At 41.0% G+C, this 24,349-nt stretch overlaps 1 protein-coding gene across 2 annotated transcripts in view; it reads right to left on the bottom strand.

Annotated features, from left to right (window-relative positions):
* Positions 1-23,698, bottom strand: part of mtor (mechanistic target of rapamycin kinase) — a 76,596-nt gene extending 52,898 nt beyond the window's left edge. The window contains exons 1-27 of one of the 2 annotated variants that reach the window (XM_084918356.1): positions 23,559-23,698; positions 22,969-23,111; positions 22,577-22,685; positions 22,230-22,462; positions 20,527-20,727; positions 20,281-20,415; positions 19,931-20,206; positions 19,272-19,380; positions 18,826-19,009; positions 18,486-18,614; positions 18,129-18,373; positions 16,768-16,977; positions 16,413-16,618; positions 15,887-16,009; positions 15,600-15,683; positions 14,798-14,890; positions 14,574-14,708; positions 13,916-14,045; positions 10,441-10,691; positions 10,234-10,320; positions 8,452-8,619; positions 3,794-3,906; positions 3,296-3,458; positions 2,782-2,874; positions 2,296-2,442; positions 1,698-1,840; positions 1,205-1,367 (exon numbers count right to left, since the gene is read on the bottom strand). In XM_084918356.1, the coding sequence (XP_084774482.1) occupies positions 1,205-1,367; positions 1,698-1,840; positions 2,296-2,442; positions 2,782-2,874; positions 3,296-3,458; positions 3,794-3,906; positions 8,452-8,619; positions 10,234-10,320; positions 10,441-10,691; positions 13,916-14,045; positions 14,574-14,708; positions 14,798-14,890; positions 15,600-15,683; positions 15,887-16,009; positions 16,413-16,618; positions 16,768-16,977; positions 18,129-18,373; positions 18,486-18,614; positions 18,826-19,009; positions 19,272-19,380; positions 19,931-20,206; positions 20,281-20,415; positions 20,527-20,727; positions 22,230-22,462; positions 22,577-22,685; positions 22,969-23,097 (4,059 nt within the window). In that variant the 5' untranslated portion in view covers positions 23,098-23,111; positions 23,559-23,698. Of the gene's footprint in view, positions 1-1,204; positions 1,368-1,697; positions 1,841-2,295; positions 2,443-2,781; positions 2,875-3,295; positions 3,459-3,793; positions 3,907-8,451; positions 8,620-10,233; positions 10,321-10,440; positions 10,692-13,915; positions 14,046-14,573; positions 14,709-14,797; positions 14,891-15,599; positions 15,684-15,886; positions 16,010-16,412; positions 16,619-16,767; positions 16,978-18,128; positions 18,374-18,485; positions 18,615-18,825; positions 19,010-19,271; positions 19,381-19,930; positions 20,207-20,280; positions 20,416-20,526; positions 20,728-22,229; positions 22,463-22,576; positions 22,686-22,968; positions 23,112-23,528 lie in introns of both variants that reach the window. The other variant, XM_084918355.1, reaches the window with a different exon arrangement.
* Positions 23,699-24,349: the final 651 nt, after the last annotated feature.

Below are 24,349 nucleotides of genomic sequence, written 5' to 3' on the forward strand. Positions count from 1 at the left end.
TGGACGCGTGTGATGGAGCATTGTCCTGCATGAAAATCATGTTTTTCTTGAAGGATGCAGACTTCTTCCTGTACCACTGCTTGAAGAAGGTGTCTTCCAGAAACTGGCAGTAGGACTGGGAGTTGAGCTTGACTCCATCCTCAACCCGAAAAGGCCCCACAAGCTCATCTTTGATGATACCAGCCCAAACCAGTACTCCACCTCCACCTTGCTGGCGTCTGAGTCGGACTGGAGCTCTCTGCCCTTTACCAATCCAGCCACGGGCCCATCCATCTGGCCCATCAAGACTCACTCTCATTTCATCAGTCCATAAAACCTTAGAAAAATCAGTCTTGAGATATTTCTTGGCCCAGTCTTGACGTTTCAGCTTGTGTGTCTTGTTCAGTGGTGGTCGTCTTTCAGCCTTTCTTACCTTGGCCATGTCTCTGAGTATTGCACACCTTGTGCTTTTGGGCACTCCAGTGATGTTGCAGCTCTGAAATATGGCCAAACTGGTGGCAAGTGGCATCTTGGCAGCTGCACGCTTGACTTTTCTCAGTTCATGGGCAGTTATTTTGCGCCTTGGTTTTTCCACACGCTTCTTGCGACCCTGTTGGCTATTTTGAATGAAACGCTTGATTGTTCGATGATCACGCTTCAGAAGCTTTGCAATTTTGAGACTGCTGCATCCCTCTGCAAGATATCTCACTATTTTTGACTTTTCTGAGCCTGTCAAGTCCTTCTTTTGACCCATTTTGCCAAAGGAAAGGACGTTGCCTAATAATTATGCACACCTGATATAGGGTGTTGATGTCATTAGACCACACCCCTTCTCATTACAGAGATGCACATCACCTAATATGCTTAATTGGTAGTAGGCTTTCGAGTCTATACAGCTTGGAGTAAGACAACATGCATGAAGAGGATGATGTGGACAAAATACTCATTTGCCTAATAATTCTGCACTCCCTGTATTTGAGCAAGAGTTAAAAACATTAAACCTACTTTGATTTTTGAGAGACATTTTTATTACAATCTTTAACGAAGCAAAACCTGATTGATGTAGAAAAAAATACTCTGGCTAATATAAAAATTTTGAGGATTAGAATTTAATTTTGAAAATGCTGTTTGAGAGTCTGTTCACATCTGCAAGGACCCTAAAAACATGTATGTCTAAACAATAGCACAGCTATTAGTTTAATTAGGTTATCAGGTCACTGCTAACCTTATCGCTGTGCTCCATGAACTCTGCCAAGTTGAGCAAAGTCTGTGTGACCTCAGCAATGTCTTGAGATGTGAGCGCTAACTCAATGCTGCGGATCAGCTCATCCTGCTGGTCCTCACTCAGCTCAGACCAACATGAGAGGAAAGCTGCATTGAACAAGTCTCTGGGGTCAACAAAAACAACATATTGTCATTAAAACAACATTAAAATATTCAAGTATTTTGCAGTAGCAAGATCATTCTAAAAGTTGTAAAAATGATCACAGAATAAACAGGTGTTTGTGCTTTTACACGGTTTTTTTTTTTTTTTTTTTTTTTTTTTAGCATTTTAGTAACTCTGCTTTTCATACAGCTACATACAGTCACCTTTGACATTGTCAAGTTTGACCAGTTTTGCACTACTGATAGCTGAGAATCTTTTGGCAGTAGTGACTGCAAAGACAGAGCTTCAGATTTTATGTACATGCTTCATAAGGAATTATGTTTGCATTTACCTGGCAAGAGGGATGTAGGTCTGAGCCAGTGACCAGCACGAGCGCAGAGCTGGGGAGGATGACTCTTTGAGCAGGACAACACTCAAGCGCCTCAGCCACTCCAGCCAATCATCTTTGGACACCTTCCTGGCAGCTCCCCAAGCCTTTCCAGTGTCAGAAATCATCAATTTCAGAACAAATATGTGGACGCAAAGTTTTCACATTTAATGTGTATGGGATAATCTGACTATAATGTAAGCTGTGAGATTTTTTTTATTATTATCTTGATGATGGTAGTGAAGAGCGCTGTGTAATTTATCGGTCCACAGGCCAGTCTGCCACCACTCTGTAAACTATCATCAAATCAGCGGGTAATCCTTTGTTTTCTGCAGTCAAATATACACACTGATTGTGGTGTTCTGCTCATATGACGACGTTGTTCCGTTAATTTATCACCAGTTTGTTGACTCATACATCCTCACCACAATTGAACTACGGCTTTCAGCACTGCTTGCTGTACACAAATGAAACACCTGCAACACTGCCACCGATATAAACATTGGACGTGTGCATGTCTTTAATCATGGGGGGAAAAAAAATGCCAACTGTTCCTTCCAACCTTCTGGAGTGCAGTAGTGCTGACGTGGAGCTTCTTCATAGGCCCCGCCTCTACTGGTCCGCTGACCAAAGCGTCACCTTGGTTACCACGAACCTGGCGATGCTGGAAAATTAGAGGGTCTTCTTCCTCCTCTGCCAGAGTATAGCCCTGATAGGCACAAAAACAAACATAAACAAACACATGCAGGCCACACACATGCAGGCCACACACATTCAAACTGTTGAGCCGGGCCCCAAAACACGTTTTATGAAAGTGGAAGTGCATTTCCTTCCTGAGGGACTGTTGATAAACAAGACATGGTAATGACTCGCTTATGGTGCACTGAATATGAAATGTTTATTTATACTTATGTAATTTTTTGCCTGACCATGTGAGGCCACCTTGTGCCATGTGAGGTTATGAAATAAAAGACTGGCAGCTCACAGATAATCTACGAGACGTGTGAAAAATGTGTAGTAATAATCTGGATTTACTGGCGAGCCATACCTTAACAATCCGACATATGAGTATGTCGTAACGCTGGTGGTTGATCCTGTGCTTTAGCATCACTTTATTCACCATGGGGATGAAGATCTGATACTGAAAATAAGAGGAGAGAGGAAGGATAAACATAAGAGTGTATGTGTGTCTGGAGACCGCTTTCCCTTCACCATAAAGTAAATAACTGGGTGTCCTGCACTTGTTTCTAACCTCCATGAACCTCAGATCAAAAGCTTCCCCTACACATTAACGACACGGGGTTTGAGGGATAAGGGAGGGGAAGGCTTGAGAGGACAGGCAGGGGTAAATGTGACCTCATCCGCTCCTGTAAACACCACCCCATGCTGCGTAATGGTCAATGACATCAGCAGTCTGGCAGGAAGTAATAAAACTAGGGGGGGGGGGGGGGGGGGGGGGGGGGGGGGGGGTAGTGCATGTGAAGCCAACAGTAGGAAGACTGGAAAAGTACAGTTAATAGTATCTACATCTAAAAGACAGCCCGAGGGACAGCTCTGGTTACCTTCTTGCCCAACTGGAATACGAGTGAGGACAGGGTGTCCATGGAAGTGGAACGCAGCTCTGGAGTGGTGTCAAGTGTCCGAACGATCGGGTGGATAATGCGTGAAGCGTAGTCTGTGAAGTCCAGGGACTCTGTCAGTCGGTCCAGTGTCTCCAAGGCAACCCTGAGCCACAGAGGAAAAACAAAGGATGCTCAGCTTTACTGAAATGTTTGTAGGACACAGACTTAGAGACACAGCCTGCTCCGATAGCCAAGAAGTCATGTGAAAAATCTGACATCGCTGCCAGATGGATTCTTTAATAAAAAACATACACATAAAAATGTTTAGCTTTGTTCTTTTTTCCCCTCTTTTAACCACAGTGATGGTCTAATTTTAATTTCCCATTTCTGTGGTGACATCAGATAGATGCTAAATACATTTTTATTTGCAAAATTAAGTGAGAATGACTTTTATTATCACACTAGATTCCTCACTAAAACTACGGGTGTAGCGCTTACTTGCGCGCCTGCAGGGGCACATCAGGGGCATCAAAGAGCTTGACAATGGGAGGCAGCAACAAGTGGAGGTAGTCATCTAGGTTGGCACCAAACAGCTGGATGGCATTGAGTAGCTGAAAAGGACAGCACACATTCCTTAATTCCACATACTGCAGCACTTAAACATGAGCGGCTTTAATGAGCTTGTAAATGGTTTTCTTCAGGAGCTCTGAAGGGAAAGCCGAATGGCATTTTATTTCAGCAAGGTGCTGGCACACGAGCCAGCCATCCAGGAAATCTGTGTATAGCTGTTAGCGATTGAGTGAGCATGAATCTGTGCTTTCACAGGATGCAAATCATAAAGTAAAATACGAACATTACATTAGTGGGTTTTGGGGGTTTTTTTTAAACATCAATTTTACCTTCCTTAAAATTGATGTTAGTTTCATGACGTACCTCTGCTTGGGGCTTTTTGTCGATTTTAGATTATTAATCTACATATCACCAATGACTGTATATCTTCTATTATTAGTGAGTACAGCCATGTTTACTGCATACAAATTCCAACATTAACTAAATGGCATTTTTTGAGAAAGCCTCACAGTGCCTTAAGGTAACAGTAAACGTGGTGTTGTGTGGCGCATGTGCACACAGGCTTGGTGGCTACATGGTGGTCTTAAAGGATGACGTCTATTGAAAGCATCAAAATTACCCCAGCCCCCCAATACATACCATGACTGCCTCTGCTTTTTCCCCACTCTCCAACCCCATGTCTAAAGTGCACACGGCGAGACAGCAGGAAGTTGAGTTGGAGGTGTACAAGTGTGTGCATGTGTGAGCCTAGAAGGGTGGGGGTGGAGCTCAGGGGAGAAGGCTTCTTGAAATGATGGAAGTATGTTTTTCTTCACCTCTCCTGTAGACAAGCGAGAAATCTGATTCCCACTCCCCTCATTTCATGACCCCCATGCTGCGCTAAAGGGTCAGGCTCCAGACACAGACCTGAGTTACAGACAATCCAGATTGTGGGCTGCTGAAGTATACTATACTACAGACTTTGAAACTAAACAGCACCAGAGGAGAGAAGACTAGATGACTGTGCTCCGCATGATTCTGTGTTTGTGGTCTCCCCGTAAATCGTGATTTAGGGTTTGAGGGAAAACCCTGACAACTACTGGCTGCCGCTGCTGAAACAGGAGAGTGTGTTACTTATAGGTCCGTGCTGTCTTTGAACTGCTGTATTACGAGCAAGTGGCTTAGACCTCAAAAGGTCCTGATGGATATTGATGGAAGCCACAAACATAAAACACCACCCCAATAAATCAACTGAAGGTTGAGCTCCTGTACTTTCAGTATGAGTGTAGAGTGATGTGAGCTTAAATTATTAAACCTAAACTAATGCTAGCAAAATAAAGTCATCTCGTCATTCTGACACAGGCCCTTTTCAGTCTAGTTAATATAGTTTCTCCACTAGATTTATGACAAGTTTTACTTTGACTCAGTGCAACTCGCAAAGAAATCTATTACAAAACACAGATTCAGGGTCATGCTACACTGAGACATTCATAATGGAGGTTTTTTTTGTGGCCATTGCTAACTTTCATTATTCTGTCTTACAGGATCCTTATATCTTCATGTTTTCAGATCCATTTTTTTAAGGACACAGCATGTGTTGAGTACAACTTTTAACCAGGCCATCATTATACATTTTCTATGGTTTGAGCTGCTGGTAGACGTCAGCTTGAAATCTAAAAGTTAGTGTGTCGCTAAAAGGAGAGAAAACTGCAAACAGCCTGTTCAGACTGTTATTACCAAGGTATTATCTATTTCTTGTAACATTACAAGGAATGTAATGGTAAATTACTAGTTAGTGTTTCCCTGAGAGTATGAATGTGTATCAGGGCGTCTATGAAAGAAAGCTTTCTGCACTGCACTAAAATGTTATTATTAATGAAGATTTTAGGGCTTTGATAATTATGAATATACAATAAGTGAAACAACATAATTATTCTGTCTTAATATTTCTCTCGTGTTGTCTTATGCTATAAATTCTGCACAACACTTTCCTTCACTGTGGCACTCTTTTCCTATCTGATAGCAGTATAAATCACCAGAGATGCTGAAATTCATTTGGAGAAAGGTGAAGGGATCCCAAAGCCTGCTGCTGTATTTCTTCCCTGCCCCCAAGTTAAGAGAACCCTCAGCATGGAATTCCACACAGGGTTCAAATCGTGCGTGGGAGGGTGTCAGACACAAAAATGAATAGGGCCAAAGAGGGCCCTTTGTCTGTGACGGTTCTCCCTGCTGGTTTGCGTGGCTGCTCTTTAAAGCACTTGAGGGGAAGTGTGGCTGATGATAATCAGCAGCACTGGCAAAACTTTGGCCCGGTGTGCCAGTCCTCCTCCAAAAAAAAGTTTCCTGAAGATCAGTTGCTGGCGCGCTATCCTCTAGACATCCATTTTGCTTTTGGTTGGCATTTGGTTTTTATTACTGACTACATCACTCGTGCAATCACGCACTTCTCAAGTTTCTTTCTTCTGAAAGAAAATTTATTATGCGCTTTTGTTTATAACAAAAAACACCAATTATTTAGAAAATGTCATTTCTCAAGGAGTCCAAAGGGACAAGAAATACAAATACAATGTCTTTCCAACAAATGCATGATATCTCAAGAGTTTACTTAATCATTCTGTTTACTAATTACATCACAATATCTCGCATAATACCAAACTAATCATGATCAACCAGTTAGTCTTAATAAGCAGCTGGCTTTAACCACTGATTTTATTCAGTTACAGAGTTTAACTTTAAATCTTTTGACTTACTTCAGTTAAACTAAGTATGATCATACTTTTATATATTAAAACATATTTCCAGCACCCTTTTTGCTTTAATATAACTGAGATTTATTAGGGTACTTTCCTGTTCTACATAAAAAGCTCACAAAGTTTATCCTCATCTGTGCTGGGCAAGTTACCCAGAACTGCATTAGTAACTACAGCCTTCAGAAATGGCTCTTTCGGACATTACAAAAGTCACTACAGGAGAAAGTAATAATGTTACAATGATGTTACTAAAAATTGAATAATTTGTTACTGCTCAGCAGTAATCCTCAGGAATCAAAAGCCTGCTAATAACTGATACAATAATGAGCACAATGGTGAAACAGACACTTAGCAAAGTGTGGGATTAATCAACTCTGTTATATAATTAACAAGAAAAGCAGTACTTCATAAGTATGACAAACATTATATTGTGATATAAAAGACCAATAGTAGTATGTAGTGATAAAACGTTTGTTTTTTTGTTTTTTTAAGAATTTACTGTCACATTCTCAAGATGAGATCATGGTAGAGAGAAACATTCTTAAAACATAACAGCCCTAAAGGGAGTACGTGAGACTTTTCAGAATCTTTTGAGCTTCTTAAGCAGACGAGAAAATGGCAGACATTAAGGTAGGAGAAATATTCTCCAAATACTGAGTTAGAAACGCAGTGAAGCACTACAAATTAGATTTCCCAGGAGAATGTCTCTGGTTGACATCATCATATCTTCCAGTTTACACAAAAATGTTATTCCCCCTGTAAGCATCAAAAAGCTTCATTGGCATTGTAAATAAATATATGCAAATACAGCTACCAGTGTCTGCATTCTGTGAGTTGGCCTTTCAATTTCACTGTAGACTTGTTTTTCTTACATATGTATTTTTGAATAAACAATCACCAATCAGAATACATACATCCTGTTGATCATCTGGGTCACCCACAGTTTACTTTCTATTCGACGGTCAGTAGGTTCGTGAATACATTCCCACATTTGCAAACGGAAAAAAATATGTATGACAAAATACTTAATAAACTGTTACAGATTTTCTAATCACCTGTAGTTTAGAGTGTAGATGAAACTGGGATAGAATACAAAACTGCTTTCATTTAAACAAAAAAAAAAAGAAGAAAAAAAAGGAAAGCGACAGCGACAGCGCTGGAAATAAGCTCTGGACTGCCAGTTAGAGAATGCAGAGCTCCAATGGAGGGATTAACAAGTACACAAACCACCATTTCTCTGATAACGATGCCCAAGGCACCACAGCAGGCATTTTGGTCTGTTTTTATAATTAAGGGTACTCAATTTAATTTTTATTTCCCCAACAGCTCTGCACTCTGCAGAGCAAGCATTCATGGCAACATTAACATAAGAAAACAGTACATTCTCTTGCTCCAACTACTAAATCATAATCCCTCGTACCAAAATGTAATCTCAACTACAGCTCTGACATTTTAAACATCTATGGGTCACGGGCAATGCCGCGGCCTATAATTCTGGCACGGTAAGCTGCACGTGATTTCAGACACAAACCTGAAAAATGTTCTCGAAGATGCCAAGAAAAGCAAAAACAATATATTGGTTTGTGATCCAGAATCTAAACAACTTTTGCAGAATTGGAAAAGTAGTTAAAAGCTTTTTGTGAAATAAAAACACTGAAAATCTATCTCCAGCTGACTTTTTTCTCTTCTGTGTTATTAATTCCAGCTGTTGGACACTCCGCTACCCTTCAGTGTATGCACAGTAACTGTAAGCTCATAAAAATATGAGACTCAATGAACTACACAGCTTTAGTCTATTGCTGGCAAATCAGATACTGACATCGCATGTCGTCTGCAATTGCACCGCAGTGAACTCACCTTGATGGTAACACTGCGCCCGGTGCTGTTGTCGTGCATGAAGACACGTAGCATGTGTGGAATGAGCTGAGGGAGATAGAGCTTGAACTCTCCACCCAGCGCCACCACAATCTGCTCAATCAGGAGGATGATGGTGTTCTGCATGGGGTTGTTTGGTGTCCAGTATTCCTAAGGCACAGATAATGAAATGTTGGTATTCATTACATTAACTTGACACCCATTTTTGCTCATTATTATCAAAGCCAACATAAGTTAAAAGATTGTACATTCTGATAAAGCCCTAATGGAGAGTATATTCAAACACACATTATAGAATTCAAATTACTCTTAGACAATCAAATGCCAACGCTTTCTAATACTAATAGTATGTAATAACAATATAAATTAAAGAAATACTGTACTACAGTACTAAACATCCACCTAAAAGAAGTTTTGATGCTTTGTAAAATGTAAATAAAAACAAAAACACAAGTCAAATATTTTATAACTCATTTAGATGAACACAGTGCAAAGACCACTGTGTGTTTGATTTGGTTGGCTCTTTTTGCAATTTAATGACAGCAAAATATTACCAAAAAATTGGGACAGGAGGAGCAACAGTGTGGAAAAAAAGGAAAAATGCTGTATTGTAATGCTAAAGTTTTTGTGTAGGTATACAGAAGTAGGTCAAAATGTGCTTTATCAATAAGCTGAGTGGGAGACAAATGTCTGGATCAGCGTTCCCTCTGGAAATGCAAAACGTTCACGTGCTAGAGACACAAAGCGGGGGTCACAATACTGGATGGCAAGGAATGGAGACAGTTTCCTGTCAGCTGGGACTTGCATCATGCCTCTGCGTGGATTTTGACAGTGTTTTGGAAAATCTAGGTTTGACCACTGTGTACATTAAAAATATTAATAGCTGGAGTACAGAAGAACACACAATATATCAATCAGTCAATGGGCTTCAGCTGTGAGATTTGGCAAAGGCGTTTTGTCAGGGACGAGAGGTCTCAAGCAACCCCCAACTTCCTGCTCTCCCTGCCTGTGGCTGCTAACTAGAGAGGAAGTGAGAGTACGTCCTGAATGGCTATTCCAGCCCCCTCATCTGGATGCAAGAGCAGAACTGGAGCAAAAATGAATAGATTCTTTGTTTTACTTGCCATTTATTAACTCATAGGGACTGGAGGCGCAGTGCTCTACTTCTCTCAATTACTTTCCACCAGGTGGAGTTGCGGCCATTGCAAAAGTTTCGGTAACAGTGTTACCAAGATTCCGACGCAAGGACAGTCATATGATATTTTGTGACTCGTTAAATGATTATGTGCTTGACATTGTGTTTGTGCAAGTGCAGGCAGGGGCTATGGCTTTAGCAGTTGTTCCACATCATGGGATAAGTGTGAGCGTCATGAGTCATCGGCAGTTTTTCTCCTAAATATTATTTGAATAACGTGAGTGGAAACGTACATCGGAGCCACATGCAGTGCTACAGTTAGAAGGTGAACAGTGAGTGACAATAAAAGGAAGAGTAAAAAGAACATCTCTAAATATACATAACTTCTTATTTTCTCTGACTCACAGTTTCTTTAATCTTGTTAAGTACCTCACTACACACAATGCATACTGCTGTGTGACATGGGGCAAGACTTCATGCAGAGGCCTTAAACACATTACTTCTAATGAGGAAAGTAGAAAGCACAACTGAGTGCAATTAAGAGTTCTTAGCTGTCAGCCTAACTCAAAGGAAAATAAAGAAGGGCTGCATAACGAGTGTTTAGAGATTGGGTTGAAACAGTTACTCACTCTGATGAGGGTGAAGATGTCATCCATATAGGGACGGATGTGAATCTTCACAAAGCACACGACCATTCCCATCTGCTGAAAGAGGAACTGGAGGAAGACAGAAGACAGAGTCTAAGATTTGCTTTGTGAACAGCTGACAAAATAAGAGAAATGCCATAATGAATCTGTCAGGCAGTCTCTTTCCTCTTAATCCACACAACAGCTTACCTCTCGGATACTGGCATCACACACCCGGATGACATTGAGAAAAGTGGGCATGACCTGAGGCAGGAACTGGACGCACTTTAGGCCCAAAGATTTGAAGATGAAGGTGACTGCCTGGACTACCATAGTGTGGTGGTTGGAGAGTGATGGGTCTCTCAGGATGCGCATCAAAGTGACGATTGCCACAGCAGGGTAAAACTCATCCAGGGGCAGGTTACCCATGTTCACCAGCATTTCACTGGTGCTATAGTCAGCTACAAAAAGAGGAGAGTGAGGTTGGTTAGTTTGAATGATGCTGTCATATAAACTATAAAATAAAATAAAAATTATGCAAGAATCTTTCTCACGTTCTGTGCCATCTCTCCTTCAGTCATACTGATGGAGCAGTTGATAAATGTGACAGTTGTGAGTGGCCATGCTTAAACCCTAGAAATATTTAGTAATTTGCCAAATATAAATCTGATGAGGACATTCTTTCGTCGTAATCACATAATATGATTTCAGCCTGTTGTACAACTTTCAGTCAGATGCAATAAATTGCTCAAATTAACCGCAGTGACTGCATGATCTAGTTAGCGCTTTAGTCAAGGTTTTACCATTAAGGTAAAAGAAAAAGATGGAATCTCTTCAGCATTTAGTAAGTCCCCTCATTCAGCTTAATGAGATCTTAGATTTGCTGGAGACAGTAGGAAACCTAATACTTCCAAAAAATAATCAAAATTTTGTCACAACATAAAGTAACATTCAGCACCTAGGCACTGCCATCACCAGTAAAATATGTACCAGTTTCCATTCCTAATAGACCCAAGAGCACAAGGAGCTGTGTGAGGGTTGCTGAGAATAAAAGATCACGGGGTTTGGGGGTTTTATTAGTGCATTAGTTCCATTAATATTTTTGTAATAGGGAATACAAAGCAGCTCTCATCGTCCATTTATCTTTGCAGGGCTATTAAATTTTACAAGGCACCTGAGAATACAAATGTGTGGTATTCAGCCTTTTACTACAGTTTCAGCTGCTTGAATGTCTCCCCTTAGATGCCGAGGACTAAAAGTTAGTTTTTTAATATTTCAGTATTCACCAAGTCAAGATTCACGATGGTAATAAATGATAACAATCTGTATTTTAACGGCAAACAAACAGGCATTAGTGTAGCCAAGTGAAGCAAGAGTAATGTAATAATTCAGGTGAATGGGACGAATAGGAACTGTTAACTATTCCTAATAGCATGTAAAAAATATAGCAACTCCCAAGGGGACATGAAGCGTTTCATCACTTTTATGACTGTTGTGTTCTGTAATGATCTGACTGGTCTAATTTAAAGTCAGGTGAGGAGATGAAACTAGACAGTCAACTCCCAGAAACCTACAAGGAAAAAAAAAAAAAAAAAAAAAAAAGAAGTGGTCCGAGATACTAGTGTTTCAGACAGTGACCCTAACAAATCAAATTCGCCAACAGATATACGACCTCCAGTTCTGGTCACAGTCTATTTAGCTGGAGAACAAACTGGTAAAACCATTACCATACTGTCCAAGGTCATTCTGAGACACATGACTGGATCAGACGAGCGGAGATCTGCATTTTCCACACACGAGGCGTGTGACCGAAGACAGATGTGCATTATTAGAGAAATTCACAATACCCAGACCGTTTATGACGCACAACCACCAAGTCGTGTTCTGAGAGTTTTATCATACTCGGAGAAATAATCCAAGAGTTTAAAGTAAAACCCACTACAAGCAAGAAAAACATTTTTACATCTTTTGTTACTTCTAACAGATAACATAGGGTATATTAAGATCCACCCACATTGTGTTTAGCACTGTTATTCAAAAATCTGTCAACTGGGTCAAGATCAACACAGGGGGGAAAAAAACAACATACAAGCCAGATGTGAACCCTATTATAACACAGGAACCGTACTACTTTAACATATGACAACATGTCATTAATCCTGTTTTGGACATATTGTTTATTACAACAAACATATTGACCAAAAAGCCTTTTAACAGGCAATGCTGAGTTATTCAGCTGATATGGTAATACGTTTACGCAAATTCAGACTGCATCAGTAATCCGTTCAGCCCGTAAAGAAAAAGAGTGACGCATATCACTGATATTCTATTAAACAGATGCTTGAAATCTGTCTAAAGTGGGTCACATTAAATTTAATATCAGCACTTCAAAAAGTCCTACTCCAGTTGTGGTGCTTATATTTCCCTCTAAACTGGCAGACTCTTGTTCTGAAGGATTTTTAGTTGGGTTTAGATCAGACAGCAGCCAGAAATAAGATCCCAAAGAATGAAAACTCCCACAAAAGGCAAACCCAAAGCCGCTGATGCTGTTGACTTTTCAAATGCAAGGGTAAGACCTTAAAAGATTGTGTTTTGTCTTGTCGGCGTAGACATATCTCCTCCCTGCACTCCATTTTGAATGATTTGTAGATTTATTAAATGTAAAACAGCCAATGAGTAAAACATAATCTTCAATGTTTTTTCAAAAGCCACAGTTTCACTGGCTTTATGTGGGCCCCAGGGCAGCTGTGGCTACAACTGTAGCTTGCCTCCACCAGTGTGTGTATGTGAGAGTGAATGAATAGTGGAATTGTAAAGCGCTTTGAGGGTTCCCGAAAAGCGCTATATAAATGCAATCCATGATTATTATTATTATTATTATTATTATTTATGGGAGCCAGATTCGGCAATTCCTAAAACTGAAGATGAAATCGGTTCCTCACTCGAGGGATCACATTCTGACCTAAGAAAAACTGCTGCATGGCGTATTTAACTCACGGCAATTTCTGGAGCACTGACCTATAACTACATCGAGATGATGATTTTACGTGCACACATGATTGCATGGTGTCACCTCCCAGCAAGAAGGTGCCTGACTGGGGCCTTTCTGTTTTAATTCAAAGTCATCATCAACTTGGTACTGTGAGGTAAAGATCCTACAAAATTAGAAAGAAAAAGCCAACCATCAGACAATCCCATATGAGCACAGAGTTGGTGATGATGGAAAGAAAGGGGGTTGTCTAACACAACCAGCTGTGATGCAAAGGGCACAACACCAACAATGAGAGAGAGCCCACAAATAAAGATCATAATGTCTCTGCGATTAAAAGTAAATGACTAGAGCGCAATCTGGAAGAAAATACCCTAAACTCTCACTGAAGAGTCAAACAACATTATGATAAATGCAGTAAACGCAGCACAAAGCTACAATAACATCAAGTCTATATACAAACTCTTGACAACATTATTCATCAGGCTCATAATGCAGACTCACTAAAATTACAGCAACAGTCCCAAGTTCCACTGTGAGATGTGAAAAGGGGTTCGTGCTCATTTAGAGACTTTCCAGCTGTTGCACTGAAAATACTGCTGTAAGTCTGAGGAATGCAAATAAAAAGTTAATCTAATCCACACTGTGACTCTTGGTGAAAAAAACTGTCTATATTAACAGTAATCCGAGACCTACCCGAGTCCTGACTGGACTTGGACTCTGAGAGACTGACAGCAGAGGCATCTCGGGACTGGTCAATCATGCCGATATTCACCTTGTGTTTGTAGGGATCCAGGGCTCCAAGAAGCCCCAGAACACGTATAGCCTGTTGGAAAGACAGAGTTAGTGGTCCTTCACAGGAACACAAAATTGAGTATATACCTGGTCATTTTACATAATCTATGTCAAAAGTTCACCAAATTTGGTACCTTAGCTGAGTTTCAAAGATATAAGGAAGCTATAGAAAACAAAGTATTTATGGAAAATGGACACTAACAAAAAGTGCTACAGCCAAACAGTAAGAGTGGTTTGAGAAGCTTCTCACCATATAAAGTGAGGGAAGTGCATTCCCTGCACTTTTAACAATATCGTATGTAAGAAATTAAACAATGACAATTTCCACTCAAACTTTTCACATCAAAATTTCCATATATTTATGGAAAAGGTGCTTTTCTTCATGCTACATGTCCATATCATTGTAATTCACCAAATCCAATGCATCTACAGAGATCTACACATTAACTCAATGCATGCTGTAAATTGGTTTCAAGCCTTGCTGGCCTATGAGGTTCCCATTACTACGGTGGGGGAAACGTAGGGTGATCGGCCCAGATGGCACGACATTTATTCATACCTCTCTCCTGATGCCCTGGTTTTGTTCAGTCTTGAGGAAGTTAAGCAGCACCTCTAGAAGGGACGGGTACTTGCGGTAGGGCTCCACCACATAGCCTGTACTAGCTACTTGCTGGCCCAGTGTCCACAGAGCCACCTGGTGGAAAGTCAGAGACAGTCATTAACTAATCATCAACAAGAAAAGAGTATACGTCTGTATTTATTTGTAAGTTGTTCCTTGTGTACCTGTCGCTTGGCCAGTGATGATGAGTCCTGCAGCATGTCCATAATAATTGGGAAAAGCTCATCCATCCACTTCCTCATCTCTAGGCCACTCACCTGACAGGGCAGAGAAAGAATCCATCAAAACTACAGAAATTTTATAAATTAGCCATTTTCTGTAGAATCACCCAAAGCCAAAAGGGCACTGTTATAAGAACTCGTAACATTTTATAGATAAACTGAAGTGCACAAAACTCAAGGAAGCTACAGTGAAAAATAATAGAAGCTAATATTAAAGCTATTAAATAAATTATTTGTCAGAGAATCCATGTGAATTTCTCAAGTCCATGTATATTAGGAACCACCATCACTTACCAAATTTACAATTTTTTTTTTAAATGTGCTTTCAGGCTGCAGACAGATTGTTTTCAACATTTAGTTTCTGTTATCTGTACTCCCTACATTCTCATGCATCTTTGCTTTGTCTGGGTTCCCGAACAGCTGGGCTTCTGTCTCATCCTGCACTGAGTCTCCCTGAGCATCTCCCGCACTCTGTCTGAACTTCAAAGGCCCTTTAACTGTGACTCCCTGACTGCTTTCAGGGGACCATTCAAGCACCTGGTCAGGGTAGAGCAAGGCAAACATCTAAGGGTAAGAGCCTGCAATTACCTTCAACCTCAAGACAAGCTTGGATTTACATTAAAACTATCCAGATTAAAGATGTACTTTTTTTTTATATAATTAATTGTGTACAATGGACAATAAATTCTGCTAAGATTCATCTAGTTGCAGTAAACAGCCGATTTATAATTACAAACAGCCTTACCTGAGCCAACTCGCCAATGGTTGCAAGGACACTAATGACTACTCCAGGGTTAGGGTCTGGGTCTTTAAGCTTGAGGATGAGAGCCTAGAAAAATTAAAAGCAATGTGGTCATTTCCTCATATACTTTGAAATCATTACTTATTTGAAGGCCCATGGAAATGAGGATGTAATGGACCTCAGCTTTACTTATTAGCATAGGCCTACTGGGAACATGAAGCCCCTTTCAGTCTGGTTTAGATTCATACACACTTATCCACTATTACAACGGAGAATTTGCAAAGCAGTACCTTGAGGATGGGTTCCATATAAGGACGTATAAGTCGGGGCGCATTGGAGACCAGGTGACCAAGCATACGAGCACTCTGCTCTTTGTTCCTGCCGACACCGCTGTGCTCCAATTCTGTTAAGATCTGCAGAAAAATGATAATGTTAGCACAGCACATGCGCTCATCTTCATCTGGAATACATTTAATAAGCTTAAGTTGTGGAAAACACAAAGGCATTTAGACAAAAATCAATTGTGACTTTGTACTACAGGTGTGTGTGTGTTTTAAGTTTTCAGCTTAGCATAATATCATGGCCTTTGCTGCCCCCTAAAGGTATCCAACTGAAACGCAAGCAGGTAATCGTCACAAGAAAAATAATGAATGTAGAAGCCAAGCGTTTGCAAAACTGTTGAATACTTGCATGCCATCTTTGGCACATGAACCTAAGGAATCCTAATGAACAAATTTAATGGTTTAAATAAATCAAAACATGATGTCTAATGCAATAAATAAAACTCGTATTGAGCCATTACTGTGCCTCTCATACCTGGATGAGCATCTTGCGAAGGAAGGGCATAACAAAGGCAGGGTTCATGCTGCTCAGGCGCCCGATCGTGCAGATTGCCAGCTCTCTGATCTCAAACACCTCATCATTTAGAGCAACAAACAACGCCTGCAAGTTTTCAGCCTGGGCGAGGTGAGCATCAAAGCGTTCATCAAGAGACGCCAGCACGCAGTATCGGATATCTGGATCTACAGGAAATCAGGGACAAAAATCAGACTGGCTTGCCATAATGGATCACTGTAGCTGTTAACAGTTCTGAAGCCTCACACCATAAAAGCAACAAAACAAAATAAATCTGCATAGTAATGCCGTTTTCCTTTTCTGTGCATTTTGTTACCTGGATCAGTGATGCCAACAACTAGCAGCTTGCTGAGAACATCTGCAACAACCTGCACAGCGGTCTGGCTGACAACATGGCCGCTGATCAGGTGGATGGAGGGAGTAAGCAGGCGTGAGCAAGTCCGAGCTGCCTCCATTCGGATTTCTTTGTGTTCGCTGTTCAAGAAGTGATCAGCACAGTGGCGCACAAACTGGGTGAGGGAATGTCCTGGGGAAAGACGTTCATGTAGAATAATCACAATACAACTGCTTTTATTTTATTTTTTTTAGTAGCATTAATATCCTGGTAGATAATAACAGCATTTTTGTTGCTTATTTTGTGTAAAACAAACAACACTGGCTTGATTTATCCTATAATGGCGTTTCTTCTTTATTTGTCTATTTGGGATTCTAAAACTCAATACCAAGGAAGTCGGGTGGTTTGTTTCAGTGGAGACTGAATTACTTAACTAAATATCCAATGTTACCCCAGCTTTTGCACTAAAATGCAAACCCATCCAGCAGTCTGCTGAGGAATGACACCAAAGACTGATCATTTTTCTCCCCAGTTTCTCTGCTGGAGAACAAAAAACTAGTCATCTCGGTGACAGACTGAAGAGATGCTATTTATATCGACCACTGAAAGATGGGCACAGTCATCAGCACAACTGCCCCGGCCATTTCTGCAGTTCACATAATCATTTCTTTTGGTCCACATTTTTGTCACCGCTGGCGGCTCCAATGACTTACGAGTGACAGTTTAAGCCTAGTTTAAAAACATATTTCATTTTCAACTTCACTGCATGTGATATAGAGTGCATAGACAGCAAAACTGCACCACTTATTTCTTATGATCATTCAGGACAGTAATGCCACTACTCTTTAAATAATTTCTTCAGCAAGCCCAACTTATCACTGCGCCCTTGTCCATTAGAACAGTATAATAAAAAAAATGGCTAGCTACAAAATGCAAAGGATTGTTGGGTGAGGAGAGCAACAGCCATTCGGTATCGAGTTCAAATTCTTAACCTCTGTCTTTTGTTGTTGTTTTAATTTATATACCATTTCTAATTCCACTGTGTTTTCGTGTTGTTCCTTTGGATTCACCGTTTTTTACATTTTTGTGTTGCTTTAAATTCCATTGCTCTATTGTGCTTCTTCTAATTCTACCCTGGTTTTAATCCCATTGTTGTAAAGCACTTTGTAATTCTGTTATAAGTGCTAACTAAAAAACATTTGCTTGCTTGCTTGTGTATTACAATGCAACACTGTGCTGTGAAACACTGGGTGCTGGACTTTGACACATGCTACTGACCTAAAATTTTATGCAGGAAAAGAATCCATCACACAGATGTACGCTTTTTTTTTTAAGGTTCTTACCTTCAAATTCAAAGCTTCCCAGGGTTCGCAGGGCCAGGGTGATGCTGCCAACGTCACTAGCCTCTGGAATGTTAGTGAGGCTTGGTGAGGCTAGCTGGTGAGCCAGGCCTTTGGGCATGCCAGGGTGACGCAATGGCTTGTGCATCAATACCAAAGAGAGCATCTTCAGCAAACCATCCTGTATATCTTTCTTCAGCTGGGGGATTTGACGGCTCAGATCGTACAGCACTGCAGTAAGTGCAGGACTAGACCAGAACAACAGACAAACAATCCAATCAAACCCAAGCATTAATTTGAAAATTACATGATTCAGATCAGAAACTGAACTGCTAAAAAAGTTCTTTGAAGATGTCCTACCTGAGGCCCACAGCAAGCATAGGCTCAAGCAGTTCTTTGATGTCTGGCTGGATGCTGGGACCCATGGCTCTAGAAAGCATGCTAATACACGTAAACACTGTAGCATCCACCTGCATGGTCTTCTGCCTCCTGCACAGATGAAAGATCAGTTAGTGAAACTGTGCATAGACAGCAACATGTTTTTTTTTAATTCACAACACCACTGAGCAAATTCTACCCATAATATAATTTTAGACTTTTTCAGCCTTTAGGTTTAAGGGACACTGTAATGTAACGTGTAATATGTCACTATTTAATAAATGATACATTTTTTTAAAAATTGTTAGAAACAATAACTGACTTGTGTGCAAAGTCCTTGGGTGGCAGGGCAGCCTTGATGATCTCAAGGATCTTGGAGAGGTACGGCTGGATTTCTGTCCTCACAGCCACAACCAGCAGCCCCAAAGCCTGGAAAGCTGCCGTCCTCTCCTTCTCCTTCTTCAGGCAGCCCAGCAGGTAGCCCATAGTGTCTGACAAATACTGGTCTGCACAGCAAATGAACATCCACATGGCACATAATCTTTTTTTCCTATTAGCTACAACACATTCATTTGAGCAAGCGGTAGAAACCCTGGTAGTGATATTTCAAAAGGTAGCCTGAAAAGTACTAACCATGACCTACTTACATCGCAATAGTAACCATATATAGACCAAATGTGCATAGTGATTGAAAACAATACATGGTTTCAAGTTCTCACATAAAATTTGCACCAAACTGATAATCACATGTATGTTAATTAAACCCACCTGTAAAGGTATGCGGCTGGAAGGCAGCCAAGCGTGGAAGCAGGTTGAGGATGGTCATCTGGATCAGAGGATTTTTGCTGGTCCTGTATTTCAGCACCCACCGACACACCTGGATATTTACACAAAAGCTTCCTCAATTATTCAGTCAGATGACTACCACAGGTATGACTTCAACTGCCTAACCTCAAGCAAACTCACAAACACATTTTCCAACACACTATCCAAGTTAGTGCATGGAGAAAACATCAAAGACTGATACCAGCACTCTAACTGTCAAAAAAAAACGTGAAAATTTTCGTATTTTGCAAAACGCTTAACTCTTTCCCCCATAAAGACAACATTTGATGAAATCCCCTGTACCCTTAATGATGACTTTTGACATCAGTATGTATGAAGAAAGCCATGATTTGACAACAATTACAATAGTTTCCATGTTTTTTCCAAAGGGGAGCTGCATATGCAGAGGCCACCCTCACTAACATCTGATTCCAAACTCAGTCAACAGTATGCACGAAACTATATGTCTAAACACTGTTCAGTGCATTTATCATGGCAGCTAAAGTCCTTGAGTGCCAAGGATTTTAGTCCAAGGTATTTTCACATTACATTAATATACAATTACACTTTTACAATGCATTTTGTCTGTAGTTAAAACCTACCTGGTCAAATCGCTCCTCCATCAACTCACGGCAGTAGCGACTCTCCACCAGAGAGCTCTTGGCGGGTGCCGGTGTGGCCCCAAAGCTGGGGAAGCCTTGAGGTGTGCTGTAGCCCAACAAGCCCAGGAGGGCGTTGGACTGCTGCGGCTGCACCGACTGGAAGCTGGTGAAGGGTGTGATGTGGCGGGGCTTTGTTCCAAACCCCATCAGTTCCTTGCAGTACTTATCGTGGACCAGCTGCTGCTGTGTGATCTCCTCCATCTCCTCACGCATACGCTGGTTGGAAATAAGACTGTGAGCGGACTGGATTTTACCACTGATAATGTTTCCAAGCTGATATCCGACCTCACCTCTCCCTCCATGCTGCTGATCCGAACCAGCTCATTCAGGATCAGAAGAGCGCCGTGGACCCTGTCGTCGCGATTCATCCCTTTCTCTTTGGCCAAAGTCTCATCAAAGCCTTTTTCTGCCTCTTCAAAGGTTTGCTGTCACAGAAAAAAACCCCACTCATGTCACCGCTTTAAAAAACAAACAAACTCTCCAATACTTTAATTAGAATAACACATGATTTGCCGGTGTACAGTTACATGTCTTACTTTGTACCACTGTGGTTTCTGCATTTCCTTTGTCTCTCTCTGAGTGGTGAGGATGAGACAGGCTCGCAGGGCAGACACAGCACCTTCTCGGATGGCCTGCTTAGGATCCCATACTGCGTAAAAGATGTTGTCAAAGAACGGCTGGACTTGCTGGAAGAAGAAGGTGGGTGCACTCACAGCCAGCTCCCTCAACACCAAAACCTGGAAGAGATTGCAAACGAAAGTAATGCAGGCGTGCACTGCTCCACATTTTTTATTTTACCAAAATACACCTGAGAAACCTGAAATCTTCTTTTTCAACGATCTGTTCACCAAAACAAAATCCACATATGATCCTGAAATAGCTTGACATAAAATTTTGACTGTCGCTGTTTGAATTCTGAAGCAACTATGAGCTGGGAATGCCCTTATGTAGTTATGTTACATTGCTTGTTTAAATGTGTAGGTGTGCCCTGCTTTCTCTCCTTGTTTTAGGTACTGTCCCTTTCATTTGAATCCACTGCAGTGATTATGGTGCGTACCATTTGAAGCTGCAAATCGAAATTTCAGATTTCCCAAATGGTGTTTTCAACTGGAATGCCCTCTGAAGCTGGACTTCCAACTCAGCTGTAGCCAGACGGGCGGGGCTGAGATAGATTTTGGTCGCCCGACCGGAGATATCGCTAGCCCCGGGACGTCGGGCTAGCGATTTTGCGAGCCCTGGAAAGTCTGCACAGCCTCACCAACCCCGACTTCACAATCCAGGATAGCAACAGTGCATGTAAATAATAGTAAAACTGTAAATCTTGTCAGCTGTACTGCCACTGCAATGTATTTGTGACTCGTTAGATAAGCGGAGCACTGACCACGCTGTGTTGCTACTGATATATGGATGGCTCCATCTTGCTAAGGAGCTAAACAGATCCCGTTTTTCCTTACTTTTTCAATTTTACTGCTGGAACACATTCCACTTGGGAGTGAAATCACTGATCTCTTTACACAACCAATCCTATGTGTGTTCTTCTGACCATTTACTCCTGCTTAGTGCCTTTTGATCACTTAATTTTTTTAGCTTGTAGGATTTGTTGTTTTTTTCTTTCGTTTTGGCACAGCTCAACTATGAATTTTAGTTTTTTTATTGCCAATTTGGTTTTCATCTCCCCGTACTCTTTTACAGTTATTTCCCAACAACATCATGTGGACATTCTGGGGAAAGTAACAAGGCTTAATATTCTACAGCCACTAGAAATGGGAAAATGGTAATTGCATAATAAGCTAAATAAAACATAGAAAAAGGCAAGCACATTCTCTCATTTTCTAATTTTGCAGCGTTCAGGATTTTTCTGGACTATGAGTGTGATGCCCCAGCCAATAATAAAAACATAGTGACCGGGTTGCATCAACATCTTGTCAAGCTTCTCTGCTTGGAGATTTTGCTGATGCCACAGCTGGGCGGCACCCACCCACACGCACACAGAACAGAGCAAAGAGGAAATCAGAACAAGATTGATTGATACTTGGGGTATGAGAGTGCATATGAAGTAGTACTTGTACCTTCAACCCAAAACACACTAGAGGAACTTTCAACACTGCCTTCACTACAGCAATAGATAAAGTTATTACAGCTCCCAACGTGCCCACATTTCCAGCAAATGTAAACACCACCAATATGTGGTTTTATTTGAACAGCAAACACCAGTGACTGTTGTCTGCTAGTGACTTACAGCAGCATGGCGTCTCCCTTCATTTCTGTCGGCACCCAACCACTCCAGGGCTCTCTTCACTTCAAACTCCACATACTCAGCCGTAAAGGTGTCCCCCGCCATAGAAAGGTGGCCCATAGCTTTAGAGGCCATCTCCATCACAACGGGGTCGCTGGAAGGGAGCAGGTTGCGGAGGTAGTTGGCGAATCGACTGATCCTGGTGGCATTGCCTCCTTCAACTCCAATTAGACTCACTGATGAAAACAATAATCATTTTATACTGATAGAAACTAAGAGATCTTAAATAAGTCCAAAATTGACAGCACTTAAAAACATAACAATTTTAACAACGTTTTATTAATGCTTACCTATGGCAAGAATCCCTCCTTTCTTTTCATTCACATCAGAGCTGGACACCAGCTCAAATATGTGGTGGTTCAACTCATCGTAGAACGTAGTAGCTTCATCTTGGCTTAACTGTGGGACAAGACCAGTGTCAAAAAGTATGGAAAAAGGAAGGAATTGATGACATGAATTTGTACCATGATATGACAAAGAGGGGGAAAAAGGAGAGGAAAATGCTTCCTAATATTGTTTCATAAGTCACTACATAACATTTACAACTGAACTGATTTGGGGATTCATGTCTACTTGTGAAACTCTCCAACTAGTGGGCAACAATCTTGATTAAGTATCCAGTATACTAAGTGGTTTTCCAATGACAGTTTTCAATTATGCACATACAGCTTATTGCTGTTACCTCTCTGAGTTCTGTAGTCACATAGTGCTGCAGGTCTTTGGCAGATTTTGCTCGAGTGTCTTCATTTCGACTCTTCAGACCACTGACAAACTGCTGCAGCACAGTGGCTGTGCCTGATATGATCACCATTTGGACGGCCTAATCTGCATGGGGGAGGGCGACATATGTGGTTTCAATGCAACATTCTGGGTTATTAAACAACCAGCATCTAAAAACAACAACAAGGTAAACAGTACACATGGAAAGAAGGAATGCAAGCACTAAACTGATAAAACACCAGGTTAATGTTGTTAACTGACATTGGTCCCAGCTAGCTAACGTGCCTGGTTAGCTAATAAAACAAGCTGCAAGGCTTGCTAGTTATTAGGAAATATACATCAGACTTCTTTACACAACTAATACAAAACCGGAGACGCCCGAGTAGTTGCAGTGTAATAGGTGAAATCAGAGCCTCATGAGTGTTTCGTGCTTGTTTTGATTAGCTCGAGCTAGTGCTAATGTTAAGCTATTTCCCGTGACAACCCAATAGCAAGGAGACAAAGTCGCTTTGTATCACTTACATGTTTGTATTACAATGCCGAACACTTAACTGCTATTCGATTTATCCGGAATATCTCTCATTGTACGTCTACCTGGCCAACACTGCGCAAGGTTGGCTAGCTGAGGTATCTGTGATGAATTAGCTCGAGTTAGCGATATACACGGAACTTCACAAGCGTCAAGTTGCGCAGTCTGCGCTGAGCTGAGCGCAACTCACACGTCCTTGAGTGTAGTTTCCAGAGCCTGTCGTTTTTTTATGTTGATGTTTTTTTAGGCCCAGTACTCTAGTTACCTCAACATTTTTACTCCAGTATACTTTTAAAATTATGGTGGACGAATGTTACTTATAATTTTACAGTCTACACTTATAGTTTGTGCTCTTCCCCTGACTAAATGTAATTAATCTGGTGTACTACAGGCAGACATAATCTCATGGTGTAGCTACTTAATAACATTAATGATAGTCGTACGCTTTGGTTCACCATGAGTACAAAGCAGCCTTGTAAGAACATTTATGGCTCCATAACGGAGGCCTTTCATACATTTGTTCTTCATATATGAAGAACTGTGTGGCTGTTTTTTATTTTGCTGTTCAACTTACAACCTCTTGGGGGAGACATTGACCATGCATACAGACACCTTGCAGTATTTAAGAAACATCTGACTCTACGTGGTTCTACATGAGCGGTGACATTTACCATAGTGCAGCACACCAATTAAGCGAGTACCCTCTTATTTCCCACTCGTAGGAAATTGGAGCCTAAATGTCAAATGAATTTTCCTCATCAAAATGAACCACAGCTACTGTCTTTCTCCCCATGAGATCATAATAGGAGATAAT

The sequence above is a fragment of the Perissodus microlepis genome, chromosome 20 (genome assembly GCF_051167445.1).
Source record: "Perissodus microlepis isolate ML-2025 ecotype Zambia chromosome 20, ASM5116744v1, whole genome shotgun sequence".
NCBI lineage: Eukaryota > Metazoa > Chordata > Actinopteri > Cichliformes > Cichlidae > Perissodus > Perissodus microlepis.